Source organism: Gracilinanus agilis, chromosome 1 (assembly GCF_016433145.1).
Source record: "Gracilinanus agilis isolate LMUSP501 chromosome 1, AgileGrace, whole genome shotgun sequence".
Lineage (NCBI taxonomy): Eukaryota > Metazoa > Chordata > Mammalia > Didelphimorphia > Didelphidae > Gracilinanus > Gracilinanus agilis.
In genome coordinates, this window is record NC_058130.1 from 721,216,058 (window position 1) to 721,243,090 (window position 27,033).

Below are 27,033 nucleotides of genomic sequence, written 5' to 3' on the forward strand. Positions count from 1 at the left end.
TTGAGCCTCACTTTTCACAGCAGCAAGAAGAATTAATCATCATCAACAATGTATTTAATATTTCATGGAGTCATGAAGAATTGAGTTCAAATCCTGCCTCAGATACTTTCTGTGTTACCCTAGGCAGTCACGTACCTCTCTCACCTTAAGTTTGCTCAAAGAGGGGTAATAGGACCCACCTGCCAAGGTTGCCATGAAGATAAAAATGAAATATTTGTAAAGTGCTTTATAAATCTCAAAGAGCTACATAAATGTTAGTGCTCATTATTATTATTGGTTCATTGGTGTAAACAATCCTTCACTGGTACAGATAGCAACCCTTCCACACCTTAAGATTTGATCTTCATGAATTGTGAAGGATCATCACTTGTGGGTGGCCAATCATCTAGCAATGGGCCTCCTCACCCTTTGCTTGGCCCCTGCATCTCTGACCTCATACCTGAAGCTGTTTCAAATTGGTAGGACCCATCAGAAAGGATGACCAACTCCTGTGTATATCTATTTCTTCAGCCTATTTCTCTGCTTCCTATTTCCACCCTCAGGATTCTAGTGCCACTCCCTTGAATTATTTCAATAACCTCCAAATAGGTCTTCCTGCCTACATTTTCTCCCTTCTTTAATTCATCTTTCACAGGCTACCAGACTAATAACCATTCTTAGGTCTAGTCCTGATCATGGCTCTCCCTTTCTCAAAGCCCTTCAAGGCTTCAGTAATTCCAACTGAGTAAAGTTTAAAAATCCTTTTCCCTCCATTTAAGGACCTTTCCAACTTCCCATCACCCCACTCTTTAAGCCTGATATATTATGATATTCCTTTCCATGAATTCTATGTTGTAGCCAAACTGCATTATTCCTGTCCCCATGCACAGATATGATTCCCATCATTGTTCCTTTGCTCGTCTTGTTTCCCTCTGACTGAAATGCCTTCCAACCTTGTCTCTACTGAATTCCTACTGATCATTTAAATCTTAACTCAAAAGTCCCCTCCTCCAGGAAGTCTCTCCTCATTCTTCCTTCCTCCATTTGGCAATAGCCTTGAATCTCACATAACACCTGGTACCACTCTGATGAACTTAATCACACACTATTTTGAATTACAGTTATTTATGTCTGTGTTAAGTCCCCCTATAAAACTGTAAGCTCCATGAAGGCAGGGGTTATATTTTATCCAAAGCTTATAGCTTCCTCAGTGCCTAGCACAGAGATTACTAAACAAATGTTTGGTAAATTTAACTTGTAGCAACTTGAAATGTGATCTTAATCAGGGGCTAGATCATGAGAACTACTGGAGTCATTTTTAAACTACTATAGTCATTATTAAAGGGTGTGGTAATTTCCAGGAATCTGATGGGAGATAGATAACCTAGAGTGACTCTGTAACTAACTATGAGAAGAAGAAAAAAACTCCGATAGGAAAATTGGAACTGAATCTTAAATATTGGAAGGGACCAGAGAGATCATCTAAACCCTATTAGCTTCCTACTGTATGAAGCTGATGTGTAAAAACACAACTGGGTTTTTACCGTATTCTTTTTCTCCTCTGCTAGCCCAGATGGATCAATAAAAATATCAACAACCAGACTGTTCACAGAGAAAGCAAATCAGGCTCTTTTCCCAGTTGGAAGGAGCCAGTCTAAAAAGTTGACTCTTTCATAAGATCAAAGGCTGACCTTTGATATAAAGTTATTGATACAAGCTATCAATTTTGATATTTGATATAAAGTACATTTTGATACCAAAATGCCCTGAAGCCCCAAGATGCCAAAGCTGGGGTTGTTTACGTGCCTAGGAATGGCTTTCAACCCAGGATAGAGTAAATTTAAAATTATGTTTTATACATAATTTCCTTGTAGGAAAGCCAGAATTGAACTGAATAATAATTTAGAATAATTAAAGATTACGGAGAAAGATACTTAGATATTTGTATTACTTTGTTTTATTCCTATTGTATAATTTTTAATGGTAATTATTAAATGCTGTTAGCAATTAATTAGAATACATAAATTTATATTAGATATATTTAATTAGCATAAATATTTGCTACATTATCTACATATAAAATCTCCTTTTATTTTTTAATAACTGGGTAGAAGAGAACACAACAATCTTTAATCCAGTTAACTCATCCTATGAGAAATGGAGTTATTTGGACCATTCAAGTGAATTGAACAAACATTTGTGGTGGGCTTCCTACTTACAAACACTCTGAGATTCTGGTGAGGAAAGAATAAAATTAGGCCCAAGCCAGGCCACAAGGGGGCTCCAAGACCCCACCATCCTCATCTGAAAGGCAGGAACAGAACCTGGAAGGAATCTAACTTGGGCTGGCCAATCCAAACACAGAAAGAGCCTAGGAATGTTGCTGCATCCTTTCCCACAACTAGCTGCCCTTTTCCCAGACATCTTCACTATGTGTCAACTAGAGAGATCCAACTGCAGCTTTGCTGGATTTGAATTTTTCCTTTTAGATCCTGTCCTATCACTGACCCCAGAAGGAGAAAAGAAAAAAAAAAAAATCACCGACCAGGTCAGACATTCTTCCCTCTCTCCCAGAGCTATACAATGCAGCCCAAAACTCCAGGTTCTTAGGCCAAATCAATCTCTCCTCAATAACTTTAAGTGCTTAATAAATTACCATAAGGGTTAATGATCATTTTACTAATATGAAGTATAGGCTAGTTGGTATTGCAATGGATAGGGCCTAGAGTCACAGATTCCAGACATTTACTAGCTGTGTCATTCTCAGCAACTCACTTAACTTCTGTTTGCGTCAGCTTCCCCATCTGTAAAATAAGGATAATAATAGCATCAATTTCCCTGAATTTTTATGAGGATCAAATGAAATGATATTTTAAAGTGCTGTGCAAACCTTAAAGCTATTACTATTAAAATACATGGTTTCCAAAGCACTTACCCCAAAACTCTACAAGGGGGAGTAGTGTAAGTATTATCCCCATTTTACAAACAGGACAACTGAGATCCATGGATTTGCCCAAAGTCACACATGTACTGAATGATGAGACTGGGCTTGGTTCTTAAGTCTTGATGGTTCAATACCAAAGTTCTTCCTTAATGAAAACCTAAATAAAATAGTTTTTTCAAAACAACTGAAAATGAAAATAAATTTCTCCTGCTTATTGGTAGTTTTAACTTAATTTATTTCTCACTGTCCCACCCCACTCTAACTCTAGTCTCCATCTACTATACCTTGTAATCTGCCCCAAATGGCTAGGCTGGGCTGAGGTCTTGTCTACTAGTTCCTATTCCCTCCTCTTTTCTTTGTTTTCTGATTTCTTCTGACTTGGTCAGGAGAGGACATACACTCCCAAAGATTTCTCTCCCTTTCAGTTGGCAAATATTTTCCAAATCACAGATGGAAGGAATTTTACACTTTACAACTTTTTAACAGTGTGTTCAAACAGCCTCCCATGTTCCTAATCTTAGAGGTAGCTTTGACTCTGCCTCCACCAAGGCTTGTTGATTCTATTCTCATCACACCTCCTTCATCCCTTTTTCTCTAGTTCTCACTTCTACTACCCTAGAAGCAACCCTCACCCCAATGGATTCCTTAAAGTATTCCCAAAACCAATCCAGCCTCCAAACTGCTACCAGAATAAACTTTACTAAGCAAAAAAACTAGTTATGAGGTTGCTTTAAGCATCTGTTAGGGCTTCCTTTAATTCCTTTTACCTGACAATTTAACCTGAGAGGACAATAAACCCCTTTTGTGTTTAAAACAGACCTGTTAGTTACTTTGTCAGTCAATTAGTAAGAAAAGGGAAGAAGAGGAATAGAATCAACATACTCTGGGCTTGAAGGGAAGCCGGGGTATCCATCTTGAAGGAAGGTGTAACTGCAAAACAAGTCCCTTCCTGTGAAATTAACTAAAGCCTGTAGTTAATTTCAATCAGTCTATTTCCCTTCAGTTTGTCTTTAGTCTAAGTCCTAGTCTATAAGCCCTGCTACTCTTTGCCTGTTTAGATTAATTCATCCTCTCCCTGGAAATCTTTGTTGCCTCAGTATTATACTCCCTGACTTCAGCCTCATATTATATCCCGCATCTCCCTATTACATCCTACCTGCAACCCATATAACCTACCTAGCAAGTCCCTGGCAACATCCCTTCCAAATCCCCTTTAACCTAACACCTTTCCCAAATTCACCCATAACACTAGTTTTCAGAGGACAGCCAAATTAGAAAGGCTTGTGGCAGAATAGAATAGAGTACAATGCCCTCACATCACCATCCGATACATTGGAAGGTAAAATTCAGGTTTAAAAAGGTTTTAGTTTTAAGAATTTTACTTGCTGTACAGTTTTCATGGAACTGTAGATTTTGTGTATTATGAAAAGTGAATATTGCCTGAAATCAATGTTTTGTTTTGTTTTTAATTGCTAGTACCACAAGCACAGAATTCTAGGGAATCACTAATGAGAAAAAATGTTTTGCATGTTACCAAATTTTTTGTATGTGGTGCATTTTATCAGTTATTTCATGGTTACTATTAGGAAAAGAGTATATTATCAGAATTGATGTTTTGTTATAAAGAATTGTATGTAGAAAAGTACATTTTCTGTGGTCTCTAGCAATTTTTTTTTGGTGGTCATAGGAACCTAACCTCTTATTTCCCATGGATTCGATGTATCAACATTCATGTTTTTTTACATTTGTATCATGTTCTAGGAATGTTACTCCCATGAAAGTTGAAGATTGGTTGTATATATTATCTACTATAGCTATGTAGGTAGTTTTCCTTAGCACTGTAAGTTCCTTATAGAAGCCGAGACTATTTCTTATCTAAACTTTGTGTAATTTGAACATTACCCTAAAAAACTACAATCCCCAGCAAACCTACAATTCCCAGCGCCCTCCAAAGCTGGGAAAGTATAAAGCCTTCTTTCCTTTACATTGCCAACACCTGAGTACTTGCTTACTGCTCAACTTGGAAGCCCAGGTGTGTTTCCCTTAGGCTATAATTAGTCTCCTAAATGGTTTTTACCTAAGGAGAACTTCTACCCTCTTACTTCCCCTTCCATGTGGCAGAGGAAGCAAGCTGCTCCCTGGCATTTTTACCCCTTGTGGGGGAGAAGGGGCAAGGAAGGTTACTCTTCCAAACCACAGACAAGAAGTAGAATTGCAAGCATGGCCCACTCTGAGAGAGGAACATTACCTATCTCAAACAGCTCCCAGTTGTAGGATGTCTTTTCTTCCTACTATTCCTGGATGCACTGGTCCTTGCAAGGAGAGATTCATCCCCCTATACCCTCTTGCCATTCTGGCCTGCCCAGTCTCTATAATACATCCAATATGGGATTCCTCCACATTATGTTCAGCGTGGAATTATCCCTCAATATGGGAGATCCCAGAGGTGTGGCCAAAAGGAACATAGATGGATGATGATACTGGGGAGGGGAAGAAACATTAAAGAGTATGGAGGTGAATTTTAAGCCTTTTCAGACTCCATTGTTTTATGAAAAATCTCTATCAGAATTGGAAAAAAAGAACTCTTGAATTCAGTGCCTATATCCTGTCACATATATTAGATTTGCTGATTGCTTGTTTTAAGATTTTATTTTGTTTGTTAAGTTCAGTTACACTATGTCACTTTAAGTTACTATGTTTTGACTATTAGCAATATGTGCTGTTACATTGTCTTTATTTGTACCTTTTCCCTATGACTGGACTGGAGAAGATTCCAATGAAAAAGTACCTTTGAGTTGTTTGTAACAAGAGGTAAGGGGTCCATTTAGTAGCTGAAGTGAAGTGCTATAGCCCTACTCCTCGCCTCCACATTAAAACTGATGAGACATATGAAAGACATGCTTTTTAGAGCTGTCACAGTCTCATGCCAAAGAAGGGATCAAACCCAAGGGTTAGTTACCCCATGATGTGCTATAGTCTTACAAGTTTTCCTAAGGGGCATGGTACCCCTAAATGGTCCCCAAGAAGAAGCATTTCAGCCAAGATTAAAAGCCATGAGCTTCAGTGGCTACCTCAGTGGATCCGAGTATTGGTCTGTTAACACCCTCCTCAGGGAGGACTACATAATTATCATAGAGAGTGTATAATTGTCATAAAACTAAAAAATCTTTAAGAAAGAAACATTTCAGGAAAAGGAACTTGATAACTCTTTTAATCTTAATTTAAGGTGAATTGTTTGAAGAAGGCACCATGAAGATGCTTGAAGAAACCTCCACAGCATCAGAACACCCAGAATGAACCATGGAGTATAATTGATTGAACTGTAGGGGGTTGTAACACATTTATTTTGTATGTATACTCATGCCAAAGAGGACTGCCCCCTAATTGGCTTTTTGTCAATGCACCTAGCAATCATTGGTTTTGTTCTCTTTCCCTTTTATCCCCAAATTATTGTAATTTATAAGTTGGTTATAGTTTGAAGCTGAGTATAGTCATCATCTCTTCATCAGACAATCCAAAATCAAACACCTGAAAGTTCTCAGCAATCTGTGATGGAGTAACCAACTTGGGGATCACAACTACTTTTCTCTGGATGTAGAACTTGATCAAAATCTGTGCAGTGCTTTTGTGCTTTTGTTCAATGGCCTGGATCCTGGGATCATTCAAGAAAGAAGGGTTGTAAAAACAATGTAGTCAAAATCAGAAGGGAAACAACAAATTGGGAAAAAATCTTTATAACAAAAAACTCTGATGGGGTCTAATTACTCAAATATTCAAGGAGTTAAATCAATTGTATAAAAAATCAAGCCATTCCCCAATTGATAAATGGGCAAGAGACATGAATAGGCAATTTTCAGGTAAAGAAATCAAAAGTATCAATAAGCACATGAGAAAGTGTTCTAAATCTCTAATAATTAGAGAAATGCAAATCAAATCACCTCACACCTAGCAGATTGGCTAAAATGAAAGAAGGGGAGGGGGCAGCTGGGTAGCTCAGTGGATTGAGAGCCAGGCCTAGAGATGGGAGGTCCTAGGTTCATATCTGGCCTCAGACACTTCCCAGCTGTGTGACCCTGGGCAAGTCACTGGACCCCCACTGCCTACCCTTACCACTCTTCCACCTATAAGTCAATACACAGAAGTTAAGGGTTTAAAATTAAAAAAAAAATTAAAAAAAAAAAAAAAGAAAGAAGGGGAGAGTAATGAATGCTGGAGGGGATGTGGCAAAATTGGGACATTAATCCATTGCTGGTGGAGTTGTGAATTGATCCAGCCATTCTGGCTGGCAATTTGGAGCTATGCTCAAAGGGCTATAAAAGAATGCCTGCCCTTTGATCCAGCCACACCATTGTTGGGTTTGTACCCCAAAGAGATCATAAATAAACAGACTTGTATGAAAATAATTATAGCTGCGCTTTTTGTGGTGGCAAATAACTAGAAAACAAGGGTATGTCCTTCAATGGGGAATGGCTGAACAAATTGTGGTATATGCTGGTGATGGAATACTACTGTGCTCAAAGGAATAATAAACTGGAGGAATTCCATGTGAACTGGAAAGACCTCCAGGAACTGATGCAGTGAAAGGAGAAGAGCCAGAAGAACATTGTACACAGAGACTGATATACTATGGTAAAATCAAATGTAATGGACTTCTGTACCAGCAGAAAGCAATGACACAGGACAGTTCTGAGGGATTTATGTTAAAGAACGCTACCCACATTCAGAGGAAGGACTGCAGGAGAGGAAACATAAGAAAAACAACTGCTTGAACGCATGGGTTGAGGCGGACATGATTGGGGATGTAGACTCAAAACTATCACACCAATGCAACTATCAACAATTTGGAAATCGGTTTTGATCAATGACACATGTTAAAACCAGTGGAAATGTGCATCAGCCATGAGTGGGGGGGTGCGGGGGGTGAAGGGGAAAGTAGGAGCATGAATCATATAACCATGTTAAAAATTAATATTAATAAATGTTTAAAAAAAAAAAGAAAGAAAGGTTGTCTGGCTTGGTCCATGGCCAGTCCAGAGAACCAAAGGGACTATAGGTTGTCACTATGATGCCTTCATATTGACAATACTGGATCAGCTTTTCCTGGGTGAGATATGAATGGTACTCTACCTGGTAAACTGCTGGTGCATGGTCAAGATTTCCTCAATCTGGAGATGGTTGCTGTTGGAAATCACAACGACTTTCACTAGTCCTATATCCGCTAAGTCTTGCATGGCCATCCATGTATCCAAAAAGCTGGTGTTACTGGGAATCACTTTGCTCTTGTCATCCAGTGGGGAAAAAAAATCAGTCCTGACCTTAAATCCTGTAAACTAGTGGATAAGGTAGAGATCCAGTTAGTCCAACTTCAGGTCACTCAAGTGTCTTCTGGCAAGCAGACTTCACCAAGCTTTATTCATGGTACGTGCACCAAAGTTCCTAATGTTGTACACCTCCTGACTCACAACCTTCTCCTTTATCATCTCCTGGATGGCCTCCCCCACTTCATTCTCATTCTGGTAGACATGGGCACAATTGATGTACCCAACATCAATGACCTCCTTCACCACACTTGCCACTTTGCCTGGTGTTATGAGGGAGTGAATGGTCACTAGGGGGCCTAAAGCCAGTAACAAGTCTAGCAGGAGGTTGGAGTTGGATGTTATGAAGGATAAGCAAACTCAGCTGAGAATGAACTTGGTTTAGGTTCAAATCCAAACCCTGAAAGCTAAGTGCCCAGTGAACCTTCACTGCTAACTGCTAGGCTCCTTTAAGATGTCAGGCAGCTGAGGTAACTTCTTCTTATTGAATGGTGGCAGACCGGCAGGAAGTGGGTGCTTGAACTTCCTGCCCCAGCAATGGGGTAGATTGAACCTCAACTGCTCAGGCTTCTCATTTCTTCCCTATCTTCCTTAGCCTTGGTGGTAAAGTAATAACCACAAGGTTCTCTGGTTAAAAGCTAAGGGATTTATTGAAAACTGGGGAAGGAATAGGCAAGGTTAGAGGGCTTGGTGTTACTAAGCTGATGCTATGGTCTCATTGGGTGATGCTGGCAAAAGTCCTAAGAAGGTCTTGGCAGGCCGAGGGCTAGCTGCCCTCGGCCAGAACTAAACAGTCTCTGGTTAAGAAATTGACCAGATCTATTGGCTAACCTTGATGATAATGAAATAGATGTTGTTGAGATGCTCTTAAAGAAGGTCCTACTATCTAGGCTATCCTAAATTCCTACCCATGATCCACCACCCTTCACCACCCTTCAATCTGGGGTCCCAGGGGAAGGGGGTAGTTGAGTGATCAGAATGAAGTCAGGGGAAAACAGAACCCCAGCTTGGGTCTCCAGGGGCTTTTATAGTCTCAGTCTAATTGCCAGCTGTCACCTGGAGCATGGCGCATGCCATCATCAACATTCCATCCAGGGCAACTGACATATTTGCCTAAGCTAATATTGCAGTGCAAAACCCTACATTACACTGGAAGGGCCTTCCAGGTTCTCAGGCCCACAATGGGCATCTTTGCCTAGTTCTTCAGCACAAGGAAGATTGTCATGATGTTCCAGCCTTGAAGGAGATGACTTCAACAGCAAATGAGAAAAGTGAATAAAACATTGACCCCGCAAACTAGACACTGTCCATATACTTTTCACAACCTTCTCCACCTCAAGGAGTTTATTTTCTAAAACCTGTAGAGGAATTTCACTAACATACAAACAACACAAACAGCCAATAAGCTGATCCATAATTGAACAGAAAACCTAACTATAGTTGGATAGCATTGGGAAAGAGCAAAAGTCTTTTGATTACCCCAACTTTTACTCTAAAAAAACAAACAGACCCATCTATGTATAGCAATCAATCATGGAACACAAAGGTCTGAAGAAATAAAGTTGAGGATCATTCATGGGATGATGCCTAATATAACAAATAAAGGAACTGAAATCTAGAAAATTATTTGTTCAAGGTTACAGAGCCAGCTAGTGGCAGAACTGGGGCTAAAACCTAGGTTTCTTTCTGATATGGCATGAGCTGCTTTTAAATCCTTGCTTTGAAAAGGCATCTAATGCCTGTGCCCATCAAGATTCTATTTCTAATATCTTCAGCATCAAATATAAAATCCCCTGGCATTCAAAGTCCTTCATAACCTTCCCTCCCCTTATAAGCACACACACACACACACACACACACACACACACACACTCATTTTTAACTTATCAAAGATTCTATTCATCTCCTTAATTTCTTTCTTATTTATTTTTTGTTTAGATTTATTTAAATCTGAGAGGGGAAAATTAAAGCCCCCCACTATTAGTATTTTGTTATCTATTTACATCTGTAACTCATTTTATTTTTTCTGAATGCTGTAACACACTGGTCCAATATTGCTAATACTTCATTATCCATGTACCCCTCAATATAATATAGTTACCCTGTTCATCCCTCCTGATTATATCCATTTTAGCCCCAACTCTTTCAGGGATCATGCCAGCTACCCCTGCCTTTACTGTATCAGCTGAGGCATAGTATATTCTGCTCCAGCCCTTCACCTTCACTCTATGTATGTCTCTCATTTTCAGTGTTTCTTTTAAACAATTCATTCAGTCCTGGCTTTTGATCCATTCTGCTATGTTTTCATCCCATGAATGAATTAATCCCATTCACACTCGAATGTCATAGTTACTAGCTGTGCATTTCTATGCACTCTGTTCCTCCTATTTGTCTTCCTCTTCCTTTCTTTCTGCAGTATCCTTCCTTAGATGTCCAAATTCCTTTGACCAATAAATCTCCAATTTGCACCCCTTTCCAAAAATCCTCCCTTATCTTCTCCCCTTGCCCTCATGGTTCCAAATTGGCCCACCTTTCCAAAAGTTCCTCCCTTATCTCTTTTCCCTTATCTTTTAATTCTTATTCTATCAACCTTCCCAAAATTCCCTTCATTATCCCCCAACCTTGCATTCTTACTTTTTTTTTTAATTTTTTTTAAACCCTTAACTTCTGTGTATTGGCTCCTAGGTGGAAGAGTGGTAAGGGTGGACAATGGGGGTCAAGTGACCTGCCCAGGGTCACAGTCACATAGCTGGGAAGTGTCTGAGGCCAGATTTGAACCTAGGACCTCCAGTCTCTGGGCCTGACTCTCAATTCACTGAGCTACCCAGTTGCCCTGCCTTCTTACTTCTTGACATGAGTTCAAGTCTAAAAATCCCTCCCCTATCTTGTCCAAAGAGTCCTTCCCTCAACCATTCTGGAAGACAATTTGGAATTATGCCCAAAGAGCTTTAAAAGAATGCAAGCCTTTTGATCCAGCAATACCACTATTAGATTTTACCCCAAAGAGATAAAAAAATTATATTTGTACAAAAACATTTATAACCATGCTCTTTGTGGTGACAGAAAATTGGAAAGTTAAGGGGTGTCCCTCAATTGGAGAATGGCTGAACAAGTTGTGGTATATGATGGTGATTGTGCTATAAGGAATGATGAACTGCTTGATTTCTATAAAAACTAGAAAGACTTCCATGAACTGATAGGGAGTAAAATGAGCAGAACCAGGAGAAGATTGTACACAGAAACTGAAACATTGTGGAACAATCAGATATAATCAACTTTGCTACTAGTAGCAATGCAATGATTCAGGACAAGCCCAAGGGACTTATTGGGGGAAATGCTATCCACATTGAAAGAACTGTGGCAGTAGAAACACAGAATAAAAACTTATGATTTGTCACTTGTTTATATGGGTAAAAGATGGGATTTGGGCTTTAAAAGATTACTCTATTACAAAAATGATTAATATGAAAATAGGTATTGAGTGATAATACATGTATAACCCAGTGGAATTGCTTGTCAGCTCTGGGAGAGGGGAGGGAAGAGGGGAGGGAGAGAACTTGAATCATGTAACCACTGAAAAATACTTTAAAATAAATAAATAAATTTTAAAATAATAAGATTGTTAAAGAAATCTTTTTTTTAAAAGTCCCTCCCTTATCCTCTCACTTTACCTTCCTACCTCTAAATATATACTCCTCTCTAGCTTTTTCTTATCCTCTTGCCCTTCTTTCTTTTAACCCACCCTTCCTTCTCTTTGTCCCTCAGTCCCCCAGAGGGACTCCCCAGTCCTTCCCTTATCTCATCCCCATCCCACCTATTTCTCTGTATGTTAATAAGATTTTTACCCTTATAATTATGTATGTTGTTATCTCTTTATCCCAGGTCTGACAAGAATAGGCTTCTAGTACTACTAGCCCACCATCCCTTCCTCCTCTTCTCCATGGCAGTTCCTCCAAACATTCTTCCTCCATATGAGTTAGATATTCCACCCTGACTCCTCCTGGTCTACTCCACTACCATTTTGACTCATTCCACTGCATTCATGTCAGCCTCTAGCCTTCCATCCAAAATATCCAGGCAATGATGCCATTCCCAGGGACCATAGATGATATTTTTCCATATAGGAATCAAAAATTTGACTTTTGAGATCCCTTATGTTTAGTCTTTCATCATACCTTTGTATGTTTCTTATAGTTAACATTTTCTACTGAGTTCTGGGGTTTTTCCCAGGAATACTTGAAACTCCTTTAATTCATTAAATATCCATTTTTTTCACCTTGTAAAGAGATAGCAAGGTTCTACAAAAGAAAAGATCATCTTTTAAATATATCTTCTCTTCTCCACTTAAAAACTATAGCCCAGCTCTCAAAAGAGATGATCTCAGTGGCTGTCTAGTCCAACCTCCATAATAACACACCTAAAGTGCTCATCCAGTCACATCTCACATAACTCTTCTTTATAAACTCTGACTCAAACTGAACAACTATTCCCAGATTTTTTCATGCCCTCTTAAACCTTGTGAATTCATATATGATCAGAATACACTCCTTTCTCAACTTTGAAGTGGATAGGGTAATGATTTCATCACCTACTTATTACAGTGTCACAGACTTTCTCAACCCATTCCCTCACCTGTAAAATGAGGATAATAGTTCCTATTTTGCAGGGTTATTGTGAGGATCAAATGAAATACCATACATAAAGTCCTCTGCAAACCTTAGAGCACTATATAAACACAGGCTTTTATTATTATTAATTTTGCTTCGCAAAATCCTTTTCAAGGTGTAGCTCCAGACCCACATCTCACTTAAAGCCTTCCCTGTTCCTCCCCAAATAAAAGCTTATCCTCAAATTTGCCTTGAGTACTTTGTCTTACTCTCCCTTTGACCCTATCACACTATTAGTTTGTGTTACACTTGTTGGCAGATGTCAATCACACATTGTAAATAGACGGTAGGTTCTTTAAAAGCATGGACAGTTATAGGCAGTTTTTGAGCAGGGAAATGACCTGGCCAGATAGTTATGCCTTTGGAAGATCATTGACAAAAGGCAAGGTTGGAAAGTTCACAGCTAGAAAGGACCTCAAAGGCCATCTAGTTTGATCTATACCTGAGTAAGAATCCCTTTCTACAACAACACAGACAAGTGATCACATCATCCTCATCACCATCCCTAATATTTGCATAGCACTTATATATCAAGCACTGTGCTGTATCCCCAGTTGTTCCAATACCTTGCATATAGTAGAAACTTACAAATATTTGTTGAGTTGAATTATTACTGACTGCTCTATTTTTTTAACTTGATGCTTCAGATAAAAAGGACTATTTGCTGTATCTTGAAACTCACCCTACTTTCCCACCATGCCTTGCTCACACAGCTTCACAGCTGAAAGCCACCTCCAAGCCATTTAATCCCAAATACTGATTAGAAATTCCTTTCTAGCAATAACAATAATAGTTAACACCTATATTGTGCTTATTATGTGTAAAACACTATGCTAAGAGTTTTACAAACATTATCTCATTTGATCCTAACAACAAGCCTAAGAAGTACTATTAGTATCTTCATTTTATAGATGCACAAACTGAGGCAGAGTTTAAATGACTTAAAAATAGTCCTACAGCTAGTATGCATCTGAGGTCTAATTTGAAGTCAAATCTTGCTGACCCAGGCCTATCCTTCCATCCACTGTACCACCAAGCTACCTAGTCTCTGATGTTCTAAAGTGCAGTGCAACCTACTATATCCCTAGGTAGCCTATTAGACTTTTGGGCAGCTCCAGTTTATTAGGGAACATTTTGACTTTTCCTTTGGTTGGTTTAGGATTGGTTTATTTCCCATCCACTGCTCTGAATTCTCATGTTTGAGCCATGCAGAATAAATTTAATCCCTTTTCTTTATGACAGTCCTTCAAAATTCTTAAGAGAAGTTCTCTTACCTCTCCTGGAGATATATATTCAGCTTGTCAGTCTCTCCCAAAATGTAGTTCCAGAACTGTGACTTTTGTTGGATGGGGGCAGCTATTAGGCTATCCACCCAGAATAGGTGGAGAGAAAAATGAGACATATTAGGAGAAAATAGATGAGGGCTGGATAGGAAGCAAACTCCCAACAGAAATTCCATGTCCTTGTCTGTAAAAAGAGGGGGCTGAACTAAATGACCTCTCAGGTCTCTTCCAGTTATAAATCTATAATCCTATAATTTTGCCTTCAGGATCATCTGGCCATATCAGAGAGACTCAGAAAAATAAAAAAGTCACATTTGAGGATTGGGCAAGAATTCAAAAGGTGGCATGCTCTTAACCTGCCTCTGGGGGCAGCTATACCAGGCCTGAATCATGAGGAGAAGGGAAATGGGCAAGGGTGGAGAACATATCAACAGGGGAAAGGTATAGACTGACTCCGCTGACCATCCCCATCTCACTTTTCCCTAAAGATTAAGCTGAAACTTGAGGAGGCAAGGCTCACCCTATCACTTAAGGGTGTGAAGCTAGAATTATCTCTCTTTGTTATTTCTAATGCAATCAATGTGAAGATGGAATTAGCTCACCCCTATTTATTCTTTAGACCAGTGGTTCCCAAACTTTTTTGGCCTACTGCCCCCTTTCCAGAAAAAATATTACTTAACTCCCTGGAAATTAATTTTTTTTAAAAATTTTAATAGCAGTTAATAGGAAAGATAAATGCACCTGTGGCCATCACTGCCCCCTGGATTGCTGCAGCACCCATCAGGGGGTGGTAGTGCCCACTTTGGGAATCACTGCTTTAGACTTTAGCCAGCAGGAATATGTATACTTCACCCCACTTAGAATTGTGGCAAGGGGGGAAGTCTATGACCCACATGTGCTAGTGAGTGACAAATCAAAAACAACTGAAACTGACTACCCCCCACCCCCCCGCCGGCAAAGCAAAGTTAAAGCTTCCATTTGTCCACATAGAACTGGAGGGTTGACACAGGAAGTTACGCAAGGAACTATCTTTTAAATGTGACGGTAACTTCCTGTGAGGAGAATTTTGGCCTTTGAACTTGGCCTTGGAGGAGTTCAGGTTTGAGACCTCAGACTGCTTCCCTTTGGATAGTCATGTGGGTAAGTGAAAGGCTGACTCCCTTTCTTTGGCTTTTCTGGAGGCACTACTCTCCAAAGAGGCCTCCTGTCTTGGAAGAGGCTTCAAGATGGCTGGAAGACTTGTTTAATTAATCTCTGTATCTCTGTGCCCCCCTTTGCTGGGGCCTTTGAAGCCCTGTGTGATTCGGACCTTCAGACCAGGCTGAAGTAACTCTCTCTCTCTCTCAATTTCTCTACTTTCACACTTCATATTTATAAATAAGCTATCATAAAAGTCATCCTGACTTGGGTCTTTAATTTGGAATTGTGTAATCAATTCCTGGCAACCAAAACTCTTAAATATTCAGTCCAACCACAATTTTTACTCCTTACATCAATCAGCAACCTTTAATCAATCAAAAACTGAAAACACCCCTACTTAACATTACGTGGAAGAGTTCACAAGTCAAAAACTCTCACTTCTAAAGGGGACTGCCCAGCCCTGGGTAGGGGTAAGCAGTTTGGAAGCTATGATTGGTTCCTGTGAAGAGGGGAAGAGACAAGAAGTGATATGGGAAAAGGACTATAAAAAGGCTATGGTTTCCTGGATTTGGGACTTCTTCTCTCTTTGAATCTTCTGGCTTGAAGTCATTCCCACCTTGGTGCTTAAAGAGATGCTTCCCTTGAATCCTGTGGTGGTGAGTAGAGTGATTCCTTCCTCGGTTCTTTGGTGAGGAGACCCTCTCTGCTCATTGGCAGTGGGACACTCCCTTCAGTGTGAGTTCTGGTGATATTCTTGGCAGTCTTAACCTCATGTGCACTGAAGTTTCTCATTGGATTCTTTAGCGTCTCCTTGCTCTTCTGATTTAGGCTTCCTAATTAGGACCTTGGATTCTGGCAAGATTCACTTTCAAATTCGTATTTATGGTCTGGAGACATTAGGATTAAACTTGGAGTATTTGTAGCTATGCAGTATTTTTTGTCTCTTTCTTACATTTCCCACTTTCACTCTTTTGTACCTCCTTGTAAAATAAAGCTGCTACAGTCATTTTGACTTAAGGGACAATATTTTAAATAAGTGACCACAATATTACTTCAGAACTCTCATATTTAGCATTAGACCTAAATTTAAACTTTTACAAGGGAAACATTCCCTGGCCAGCCATCTCCTTTATATTGCTCCTCATGGCAGTCTCAGAAGGAAGCAGAGAACAACCTGTCCTTCAATCATTAGGCTAAGATGCTTATGAAGAGGAAGCATTTAGGGACAGAGCCCTAGGAGCAGGCTTACCTAAAAACCTAGAACTCACTACCCAAAGTCTTCCTTGCCCACTAACTAATCAGCCTAGCTAACATGGCAAAAAATGGAAAATGATAAATGTTGGAGGCAATATAGAAACATAACATACATAACACCAACAGTGTATTAGTTTTTCCCAATTTTTCCATATTACCTCCATAGATTACAAATTGTAAAAAAAAATTATCAAAAATTATATCAGCATGTAATCTGGGAAAAAAAATTTTTTAAAAAGAGGCTTCTGGATTCCAATCCTAATGCTCTCTTGTTTGCATCACCTCAATGTACAATATAAATCAGGTAGGGTATAGATCAGTGATGGGCAAACTACGGCCTGTGAGCCAGATGTGGCCCCCTGAAATGTTCTATCAGGCAGCACAACATTATTCCTAATCTGACGAATACAATGAGTAGGATACAATACAATGAAACTTTGAAAGAGTTGCCTTAGAAACAGACTGACAAATGAGCATTTCCTTTCCTTTGGCCCCCTCTTTAAAAAGTTTGCCCATTATTGGTATAAATAATTCATTAAGTCAAACAATGAACTCCACACTCTCTTCCTCCATCCCCCTTCCCCCAGTAAGGTTCTAGGCCCTGAGAGAGATACTATAGTTTAATAGAAAAATTAGTTGACTGGGAATCAGACAACCTACATTTGTATCTTAAGTGACTTGCCTATGGACATACCATCAACTCTAGGCTTTACAATTTTTCAAGTCCCCTCTAGCTAGTTCTATCCTATGAATCTCTCCCAAGGCACCCAACCCTTCTACTGCTTCCAACCCTCCAAAAGGCTTAAATCCAAAAGCCTAAATACCCCACTCCAAGATCTCAGTACTACCACTGTGCTCCCCATTGCCCCAAACCCCTCCAATGCCACCAGCAGCTCCTGATAACCTTTCAACAAATATTTATTAAGTATCTACTATATACCAAGCATTGTACTAAGGATACAAAGACAAAAATATATAGTCCCCGTCCCCAGGGAATTTATATACTATCGGGGGGAAACAACAAAAATACACATAAATACAAAAGCTACACAAAGTAATGGGAGGACCAGCAGCTGGAGGAAGAAAGGAAAGACGGATAAAGGCTTCCTGGTAGAGGGGGTATTCCAACTAAGCTTTGAAGACAGCTAAAATTCTAAGAGGCAAGATCCAGTAGTATATTCAGGGGCTGGAAGATGATCATGCTCAAAGATAGAATACTATGTATAAGGTATAACATATAGGTCAGGTTGCCTAGAACACAGAATGAGTCCATGGAGGAAAGAAATGGAGAATAAGCCTGGAAAGGTAAAACCAGTGCCAGGTTGGAAAAAATTGTAAATACCAAGCAGGGGAATTTTTCTTTTATCATAGAAGCAATCAGAAGTGATGGAAGTTTTTTGAGGAGTGGAATGCCAGATTAGACCTTGGGAATATCAATTGGGCAGCCATGTGTGGAAGATGGGTTTGAGAGCAAGGATAGCAGGAAGACCAACAAAGAAATAAGGGGAGAAGTGAGGAGTGCCAGCACTCAGCTGGGGCTGTGTGAATGGAGAGAAGGGAAATGAAGCAAGAGGTGTTATGGAGATGAGGGATGGGGGAAAGTGAGGATCAGAGAGGATCAGCTTTCAGCAGAAAGAGATAATTCAGGAAGATAGCTAGGTTTGGAGGGGAAATTCATGAGTGCTCTTTTCTGCTATTTCTATCTTTTTTTTAAATCCTTTACCTTCAGTCTTAGAATATCAATACTAAGTATTGATTCTAAGGCAGAAGAGAGTTGAGGACTAGACAATGGGAATTAAGTGACTTGCCTGGGGCCACACAGCTAGGAAGTATTTGAGGTCGAATCTGAACCCAGGACCTCAGGTTTCCAGGCGTGACTCCCTATCCATTGAGCCACCCAGCTGCCCTGTCACCATTACAATCTTGCCCCTTTAATACCCAGAATTCCAATTCCCCTTAACTGATGGGTTATCTGTTCACTAACCTGGAAGTTTTTCCTATATGTTTCCCTTGTCAATTAATACAAGGCTTTTATATTGGCCAAGTACCCAAGTCAAAAGTAACTCTTAGTGGGGAGCTGAGTGGCTCAGTGGAATGAGAGTCAGGCCTAGAAATGGGAGGTCCTAGGTTCAAATATGGCTTCAGTCACTTCCTAGCTATATGACCCTGGGCAAGTCACTTCATCCTCATTGCCTAGCCCTTACCACCCTTATGCCTTATAATCAATACACATAACTCTCTCTTCTTTTGATCCCTACCCTAAAACAGGCTGAATGTGCCTAGGAGGTCACTGTTACTTTTTCCATGTACTAGATGACTGAGCCCCTAGGGAGACAGTCTGAATTGGGCTAGACATTCAACATCATTTTTTATAGTATGCAGGAACCAATTACCTGGAGTGAGGATGAGGAGGGAGACAGGACCTGGGTACCCTTTGGACTCTAGGGGGAGTAATGGAAACTGCTTTGAGCTCCCTCTCCTAAACCTGTCTTCTTCCCTTAGACCAGTGATTCTACAAAGTGGGCGCTACCACTCCCTGGTGGGTGCTGCAGTGATCCAGGAAGGAGGTGATGGCCACAGGTGCATTTATCTTTCCTATTAATTGCTATTAAAATTCAAAAAAAATTAATTTCCAGGGGGCTAAGTAATATTTTTTCTGGAAAGGCAGCGGTAGGCAAAAAAAGTTTGGGAACCACTGATTTAGACCTTCATGAGTAAGGCACTGAGGGCATCCCTCTCAGGTGGCTGGACAGAGGACTGGGCTCCAAAGATCTTGGGTACGGCTTCCATAGCTTCCCTTTCCCAGCTGCAAACCATCACTCCCAACCATGCTGCTATCCTCAAATATTCGACAGGGAAGGCAGATTAGACTTGTTCTGCTGGATAGGAAGAGGACAGAATTATGAACAACAGGTAAAAGATGCCAGATTTTAGTCTGAAGTAATGAAAAAAAAAATCTTACCAATTAGAGTCATTCCAAGGTGAAACAGGCCATCTTGGGATATAGTGAGTTTTTTACTGGAGAGAGTCAAGTAGAGGCTAGAGCTGAAAAGGCACTTAAAGAATATCTCAAATCTAGCCTCAGACACTTCCTAGTTGTGGGGCCCTGGGCAAGTCACTTAACCCCCATTGCCTAGAACCAATACACAATATTAATTCTAAGATGGAAGGTAGGGGTTTTTTAAAAAAGAAAAAACAAATTGGCACATATTACAAGTCAGGACTTGGTTTAAGGTTTTGTTGATTGTCTAGTCTTAAGAAAGTTATGAGGAAAATGTTAATAACACGAATTAAAGTTAAAAGTGTGTCCTGCTTACAGTTTTAGGAGAGCTTGTTGTTAAACATTAACAAGTACCCCGATACTCTTACTCTAGATAGGACCAGGAGTCCCAATCCCTGTAGAGATGGCCTGTCCTGAACCTATAATGAACAGACCTGTTCAACTCTTCACTCTGCTCTCAACATAATGACCAAAGCTAGACTAGTGTTGGTGTCTAGCCTCTTCTTGGGGAGATCTTGTCTTTGTCCCTACTACCCATCACACCATCACACTCCAAGCTGCGCAACCTATTTCTCCAAATCCCTCCCCTCAACATTCCCCAGCTCCCTGGAGATCCAAGCCCTTCCACAAAAAGTCTGGCAATTTGACCCCAGCCTAACCAGAAAACAATCTTTTGCTAAGATAAAAATGCTGCAGCCATTGTCCCACACCTCCCACAATCCCCATCTTCTAAGGTTTCCCCCTTACTACCCTAGCTTGCTAAAGTCTCTCTCCATCCGCTCTCCTCAGCCCCAAATCCTGTCTCTCCCCTCCCCCCAGACAAAAACTACATCTCCCAGCAGCACCTGCTCTGGCCAAGGGAAGAAAAAAAAAAGTTTGGGCCAAAGCATTCCTGGAATTTGTTTCCTGCCTGAGGGAGGGAGGGAGGAGGGAGAAATCGAGCAGGGTGGGCAGGCAGGGAGAAGAGGGGAGGGGGCGGTCCGGGGCAAGGGGCTCTGCCTGGTCTGGCAGGACCCTGGCCCAGCCCCCAGCCCCAGCCCCAGCATGGCCGAGCCGCTACTCAGGAAAACCTTCTCCCGCCTTCGGGGCCGGGAGAAACTTCCCCGGAAAAAGTCGGATGTGAAGGATAGAGGTGAGGTCTAAGGGGAGTTCCCAGGGCCAGAACTCCTGCTACTGACATCTCTTCCTCACACAGCCCTCCCAGATGCCCCTTGGGGGGATCCCCAAGGTGGAGAGGCTGAGGGAAGGAGGAGGTGGCACCTCTGGGAATGGGGGCGATGAGTTGGGAGTAAGGGGTGGAAGGATGGAAGGGGGAACAGGAGGTGGGAGGGGATGGGAAAGGACTGCAAACCGTTATACAGTTGGAATGTCTGACTATCCCAGCGGAGCTCTAGAGTGGCTAATGCCTTTTGAGGTAGACTACAGACAGGGTGCTAAGGGGTGGTGAGAACAGTGAGAAGGACCTTCCTTAGTTGGGACCAAGTATGGGGAGCAGAACCCTGGCGGAATACTAAGGGGGGAAGGTAGAGGCAGGGAGGGGGAAGGGGTGTCTTTACTGACTTAGCTTTGCTTAGCCCTGAGAGGGGCATGAGAGAAAGAGGACACAGGGATTTTAAGGACGGGGCCCTTCTTCTCCTCTGGGCAGATTGGCAGGGGACTGTCTCACCTTCCCCCATCCCCATAGGCCGCCCAGCCCTGATCCCCGAACCCAGTGCCCCTGAGCCAGCACCTGAACTCCCCAAGCCAGAGCCCATAGCCCAGGTGACAGGGCCTGGGGAAGAGGAACCTCCTAGCCCTGAAGTTTCAAGAAACCCAGCCCGGGGGGCCTACCTGCAGAGCCTGGAGTCCAGCAGCCGTCGCTGGGTGCTGGGAGGCAGCAAGGTTCCTGAAGAAACAGTGCTGGGACCTGGAGGGCCCACTGAACTAGCTGGAGAGATCTGGTACAACCCTATCCCAGAAGAGGAGCCAGGAAGTCTGGCATCTGGGGGGACCACACCCCAGACCACTCAAGCCAACCAGGAGAGTGCAGCCCCTGGGGGTAACGAAACAATTGTAACCTGATCTCTTTCCTAAGTCCCTCCACTCAGCAGCCTCCAGCCCCCAAGACCTGTTCTTCTTCCTAGTCTGCAGCCCTTCCTCTCCTTTCCATCTCCCTAACCCCGGCTCTGCCATCCCACTTTCCCTCCAACCCCTGGTCCTAGCCCTCTAAGCCCCATTCATCCTCAGTCCTCATTGTCACTCCCACCCTCCTGACCCCTGCTCTCTGTTCTCAGACCCCTTCTCCCAGGCATCCCCATGTCAGGCTCTGTCCCATCAGCCCCCTCCCACCCCCATTTACTGTCCCTCAGTCCCCAAGTCTGGCTCTATGCTCTAGGGCTCCTAACTTCTCTGCTCTGCTCTATATAGGGGCAGCCCCAGAGGTCGTCCCCACCAATGCCCCTGCTAAATCAGCACGAACCAAGTCTCCAGGCCCTGCAAGGCGCCTCTCAATGAAGATGAAAAAGTTGCCTGAGCTGAGGCGGCGACTGAGCCTCCGGGGGCCCAGAAGCCGGAGAGACCGTGAGACCGAACGGGAACGGGCAGCCCCAGCTGGCTCAGTCATAAGCCGATACCACCTGGACAGCAGTGTGGGAGCACAGAGGTGTACAGAGGGAGCACAGGGGAGCCAGGCTGGCTACCTCAGTGATGGTGACTCCCCTGAACGGCCTCCTCACCCATCTCCTGCTGCCTTCCGGCCCTATGAAGCTGCCCCTCCACCCCGTGCCTCACCCCCTGCCCTCTGGGGACGCCTCAGCCTACACCTATATGGGCTAGGGGGCCTGCGCCTGCCACCAGGACCCACCCCACCAAATATCTGCTGTCTGCTACAAGTGGATGGGGCCCCAAGAGCCAGAACAGGACCACTTCGGGGGAGTGGTACTGATTTCCTGAGGCTTGACCACACCTTCCACCTAGAGCTGGAGGCTGCCCATCTTCTCCGGGCCCTAATTCTGGCTTGGGACCCCTGTATTCAGCGCCACCGGCCCTGTGCTCACGGCACTGTGCTGCTGCCTTCTCTTTTCCGAGGTGAATGGGGATTTGGGGATGGATCAGGGAGTAAACTTGAGAACGAATCAAGTAAGGCTTTGCAGATGAAATCTGGTAGTCAAGCTTAGGTGAGGGAAGTTCCTGGTGAGGGAACAAGGGCCCAGATCAGCAAGGAATGGGAACTGAATTTAAGAGAATGGGTGGCCAGAGAATGAATGGGCAAGGGATGCATTGAACTGAACATTAGGAGCAGGACTGATACATATAAGCTATGGAGCCTGCAACAAGACCCTGTTTCTATATCATACTGTTATATCTTGCTCCCAGGGTGCCGGGCCCAGCAGCTAGCAGTGAGACTAGAACCCCAAGGCCTGTTATATGCAAAGCTGACACTCTGGGAACAGCAGGAAGCCCCAGGAAGCCAAGAACCCAGAGTCTTTGGGTTACCTCTGCCACTGCTTGTAGAGCGGGAACAAGCTCCAGGTCACGTGCCCCTCATCATCCAGAAGTGCATTGGGCAGATCGAGAGAAGGGGGCTCCGGGTGAGGCCCTGGAATCCTAGCTCTGGCCACACTTTCTCTTCCATACCAGTTCCCCATTTTCTCACCCCTCACCCTGCCCCTCCTGGATTCAGTATTGATCTGGGTATCCACTAGATCATCTAGGTTCTAAATAGCCATATCAAAGGCTTCTCTTCCCCTCCCAGGTGGTGGGGCTGTACCGGCTGTGTGGCTCAGCCGCTGTAAAGAAGGAGCTTCGAGATGCCTTTGAGCGAGACAGTGCAGCAGTCAGTCTCTCAGAGGACTTGTATCCAGACATCAATGTTATCACAGGTCAGAATCTTCCTCTCAAGCCAGCTATGTCTCCTTCTGCCATTCCCCTCCCCCTTCTTTTCTTTGGCTCCTCTAACTCTACTGGCAAATCAAAGTTCCCTTAACATGGCCTCTGCTTTCTCCCCTATGAAGCACTAAAGCATTCTCTTAGCCTAGCCTCTCCTTTTCTCTTTCATTACAGTTTCTCTGGGGAATCTCACTTTTCTCTCTGTCCCAGCCCTTCCCTTACATTTTACCTCTCTTTCAACTCTGGGGGCCAAGAGTAGGAATAAGGGACAGTCCCAAGAAAAAAAGAGACAAAGAAGCCCTAACTTGAGTTGGGGCTCACCTCTGTAGGGATCCTCAAGGACTACCTAAGAGAGCTACCAACACCACTCATCACCCCACCACTCTACCAAGTGGTCCTGGAGGCTATGAGGCAAGGGCCACCCAGCTCAAGCAGGGTAAATCCCCAAGGGACCAGAGAACTCCTGCAATGTCTGCCTGAAGTTGAGAGGGTATGTTGACTGGGGAGATATGGAGCTGGGCAGTGGGAAAAAAGGGAAAGGGTATTGGGTAATGGGAACAGAAAGCAAGGGAAGGGGGAATAGGAAGTGAATTGGGCTAAACTAGGGAGACAGTCACCCACACTAGGGAGACAGTCATCCACAGCATAAGGTGGAGGGGAGGAGGTCCTTTATAATATTTCTATTTGCAAATGCACGTGTTAAGGCCAAGGCTTGTTATCATTATTTTGTGTTGACATGTTTATAGAGATAGCCCAAAGCTCCAGTGGACTATTGTACACATTACTGAAATCTTGCCTAGAGAACAGAGAACAGGAAGAAAGCTGAAGGTGGGGAAAGGGAGGTAAAAGGAACAAAGAGTGGTGAAGGGAATCAAAGGCAAGACTAGAGGAAGAAAGCTGAGAAAGAGACCAAAAAAAGAGAAGATGGATATGCATTGAAGCTAGAGTCAGAGACAGGAATGATAAGGAAATGGAGAAAGGAAAAATGAAGAGATAAGAGAGTAAGGAAGAGAATAGGAAAAAGGAATGGGTGAAAAGGGAGAGAAAGGGAGTTCAGACACAGGGAAAGTAGAATGACAAGGAAGCAGAGAGAAGGAAGGAGATAGGACAGGGAGAGGAAGAGGAGCAGAAGGCAAGGATATTGGTGAAGGGATTGGACAAGGGGCATGAGATGCTGGGACGAGGTCCTCCCCACTTCTGAACTCAGAGTGCCCCTTCCCCCTCCCCTACCTCCCCCGGGCCCCTTCAGGCCACGCTGACATTGCTCCTGGATCACCTGCGCCTGGTGTCCTCCTTCCACACCCACAACCGCATGACCCCTCAGAACCTAGCTGTCTGCTTTGGGCCCGTGCTGCTGCCCCCGCGCCAAGCTCCCACCCGGCTCCGAGGGCGCTGCCCTGCCCCCGGCTCGGGCTCAGGTTCCGGCCTCGCCAGCGCTGTGGACTTCAAACGTCACATCGAGGTGTTGCACTATCTACTTCAAGCCTGGCCAGGTAAGTGCCACCTCCTGGAGGCCCTGCCCATTCAAAGCAGAAACCCAATCCCCCAGAGGTTGGGCACATCAATCAGACATTGAGAAGGCCAATCCCCTGTAACCATGCCTGTCTTACAACCAATCAGAGGCCAAATCACCTTCGAGGCCACGCCTCTCCCTAGTCCAAGGGGGCCTGTCACTCAAAGGCCACGCCTACCATTCAGCCAATCAAAGGCCCAAATTCAGTGACACCCACTCCACCCCACCCGGTCAACTAGGCAATTTGAGGCGGGTGTGGAGAAAACTTCCAAGGCCACTTGGTGTGAGATGTCAGCTCAGAGCCAGCTCTAGGTCATTTCCTTCCCCTCTTACCCTAGACCCGCGCCGCCCCCCGGATCCTCCAGACAGCGTCCCCTACCTCCGCCCGAAGCGGCAGCCCCTGCTGGACCTGCCGCTGGGGGAGCCCGAAGTGGTGACACGGCCCCGAGACCGAGGTGGGCCCGAGAGCCCCCCTAGTAACCGTTACGCTGGCGACTGGAGCATCTGCGGGCGGGACTTCCTTTCTTATGGGCGTGACTTCCTGTCCGGCCCAGACTATGACCAGGTCCCTGGGAGCGACAGTGAGGATGACGACGAGGATGAAGGCAGAGATCAAGCGGGGGCCGGTGACTTCGAGGGGGACTTTGCCCTCATGGATGATGACCCTGAGGCTCCTTTCAACACCCGCCTCAACCTAAAAGATTTTGACACCCTGATCCTGGACCTGGAGAGGGAGCTGTCCAAGCAAATTAACGTGTGCCTCTGAGTCCTGGCATGTAACTGGCCTCCCGTTGCTAGGGACCATATATTTCCTTGTTGCTAGGGACTAGCCTTCTGTTGCCAAGTACCATCTCCTTGTTGCTAAGGAGATGTCCTTAATGGGGATAAGTAGCCCTCTTACCTTGGACCTTTTCTTCTGAAACCAGGGACCACTTTTCTTGAGGCTGGGTTAATGCCCTTTGTAGGAGCCACTCTACTACAACCACTTTTCCAAGCAAAAGTGAGACAATGTAGTGGAAAGAGCAGAATCCACATCAAAAGAGCCTGTGCTCAAATCAGCTACTTGCCACCACATCAGCAGGGACAGGTCACTTCGGCTCTCTAGGCCCTAATCTCATTTGTAAAAATGAGGAGAGTTGGACTAGATGGTCTCTATGGTCTCTTCCAGCTCTAAAATCTTATGACATTACCTTGCTGTGATCACCCACCTCCCTGAGGGGGTACCCTACACACCCTCCCTTGCTGCTGCCAGCCAAATCAGTATTAGCTTTGGACACAGCTCTCTGCAACCCTTGTTCCCTCAAGCACTGAAATCAGCAGTGTCATTTTGGGAATTCATGAGTTGGCCCCAGGTCAGAGTTATCTGCAAGGGTAACTGGTATGGAATATTACCCTACCTCCAAAAGGAAATTACCCCCCTCCCCTCCAAAATAGATAGGGAGAGCCAATCACTGCCTCAGAAGAGCAAGTTGGGGGAGCAGAGTATAGGTCCTAACCCTCTCAGGCCCACCAAACTAAGCACTTACCCCTCCATCCTTCTCTGAAGGATGTCTTGCTGCCCATTTTTCCCCCGTCCCCTGCCAAGAGCCAGGCTGGTATACTTTGGTACGAACAGGCTCTTATTTATTGCCTCCAGCTGTGAGAATGTGTGTGTGCATACATGTGTGTTAAGAATAAGAGAGAATGTTGTATAAATACATTTATATAGGTGTTTGGAGCTCCAGGTCAGGGAAGATATGGGGATAAGGAATCAGCAGTGGATATATATTTTCTGAAGCCACAACCAGTAGGCACCACTGTGGAACCCCATCCACCCTAGATCCCTCCCACCTATGAGGAGCCATTGGTGGGAAAGTTAGGGTCCTTCCCACCATCACCTACCACCCTCCCTCAACCCCATCCTCACTGTGTGAACAATAAATCATTATGCACAGGTACCAGGGCTGAATCCTTGGGCCACCGATGGCCTAGATGAGATATTTATTGAACCAAGGTTCATAGGAAAAGAGGGCATGGTCACCCCCAGGGCTGCTTCAACCCAGTTTAGTGAGAGAGAAAAGCTCACCA

The 27,033-nt window shown here is 43.6% G+C and overlaps 1 protein-coding gene and 1 pseudogene across 2 annotated transcripts; one reads left to right on the forward strand and one right to left on the reverse strand.

Annotated features, from left to right (window-relative positions):
- Positions 1-6,391: 6,391 nt before the first annotated feature.
- LOC123256748 lies at positions 6,392-19,402 on the reverse strand (annotated as a pseudogene).
- Positions 19,403-20,599: 1,197 nt separating this feature from the next.
- On the forward strand, positions 20,600-26,833 carry SYDE1 (synapse defective Rho GTPase homolog 1). 2 transcript variants are annotated; one of them, XM_044671536.1, is made up of 8 exons: positions 20,600-20,718; positions 21,271-21,624; positions 21,993-22,652; positions 22,941-23,155; positions 23,320-23,446; positions 23,783-23,943; positions 24,703-24,946; positions 25,305-26,833. In XM_044671536.1, the coding sequence occupies exons 1-8, from the start codon at positions 20,631-20,633 to the stop codon at positions 25,730-25,732; spliced, it is 2,277 nt and encodes a 758-aa protein (XP_044527471.1). In that variant the 5' UTR covers positions 20,600-20,630; the 3' UTR covers positions 25,733-26,833. The 2 variants fall into 2 exon arrangements, with proteins under 2 accessions (XP_044527471.1, XP_044527473.1); XM_044671538.1 differs by having other exon boundaries at positions 21,271-21,550; positions 21,904-22,652.
- Positions 26,834-27,033: the final 200 nt, after the last annotated feature.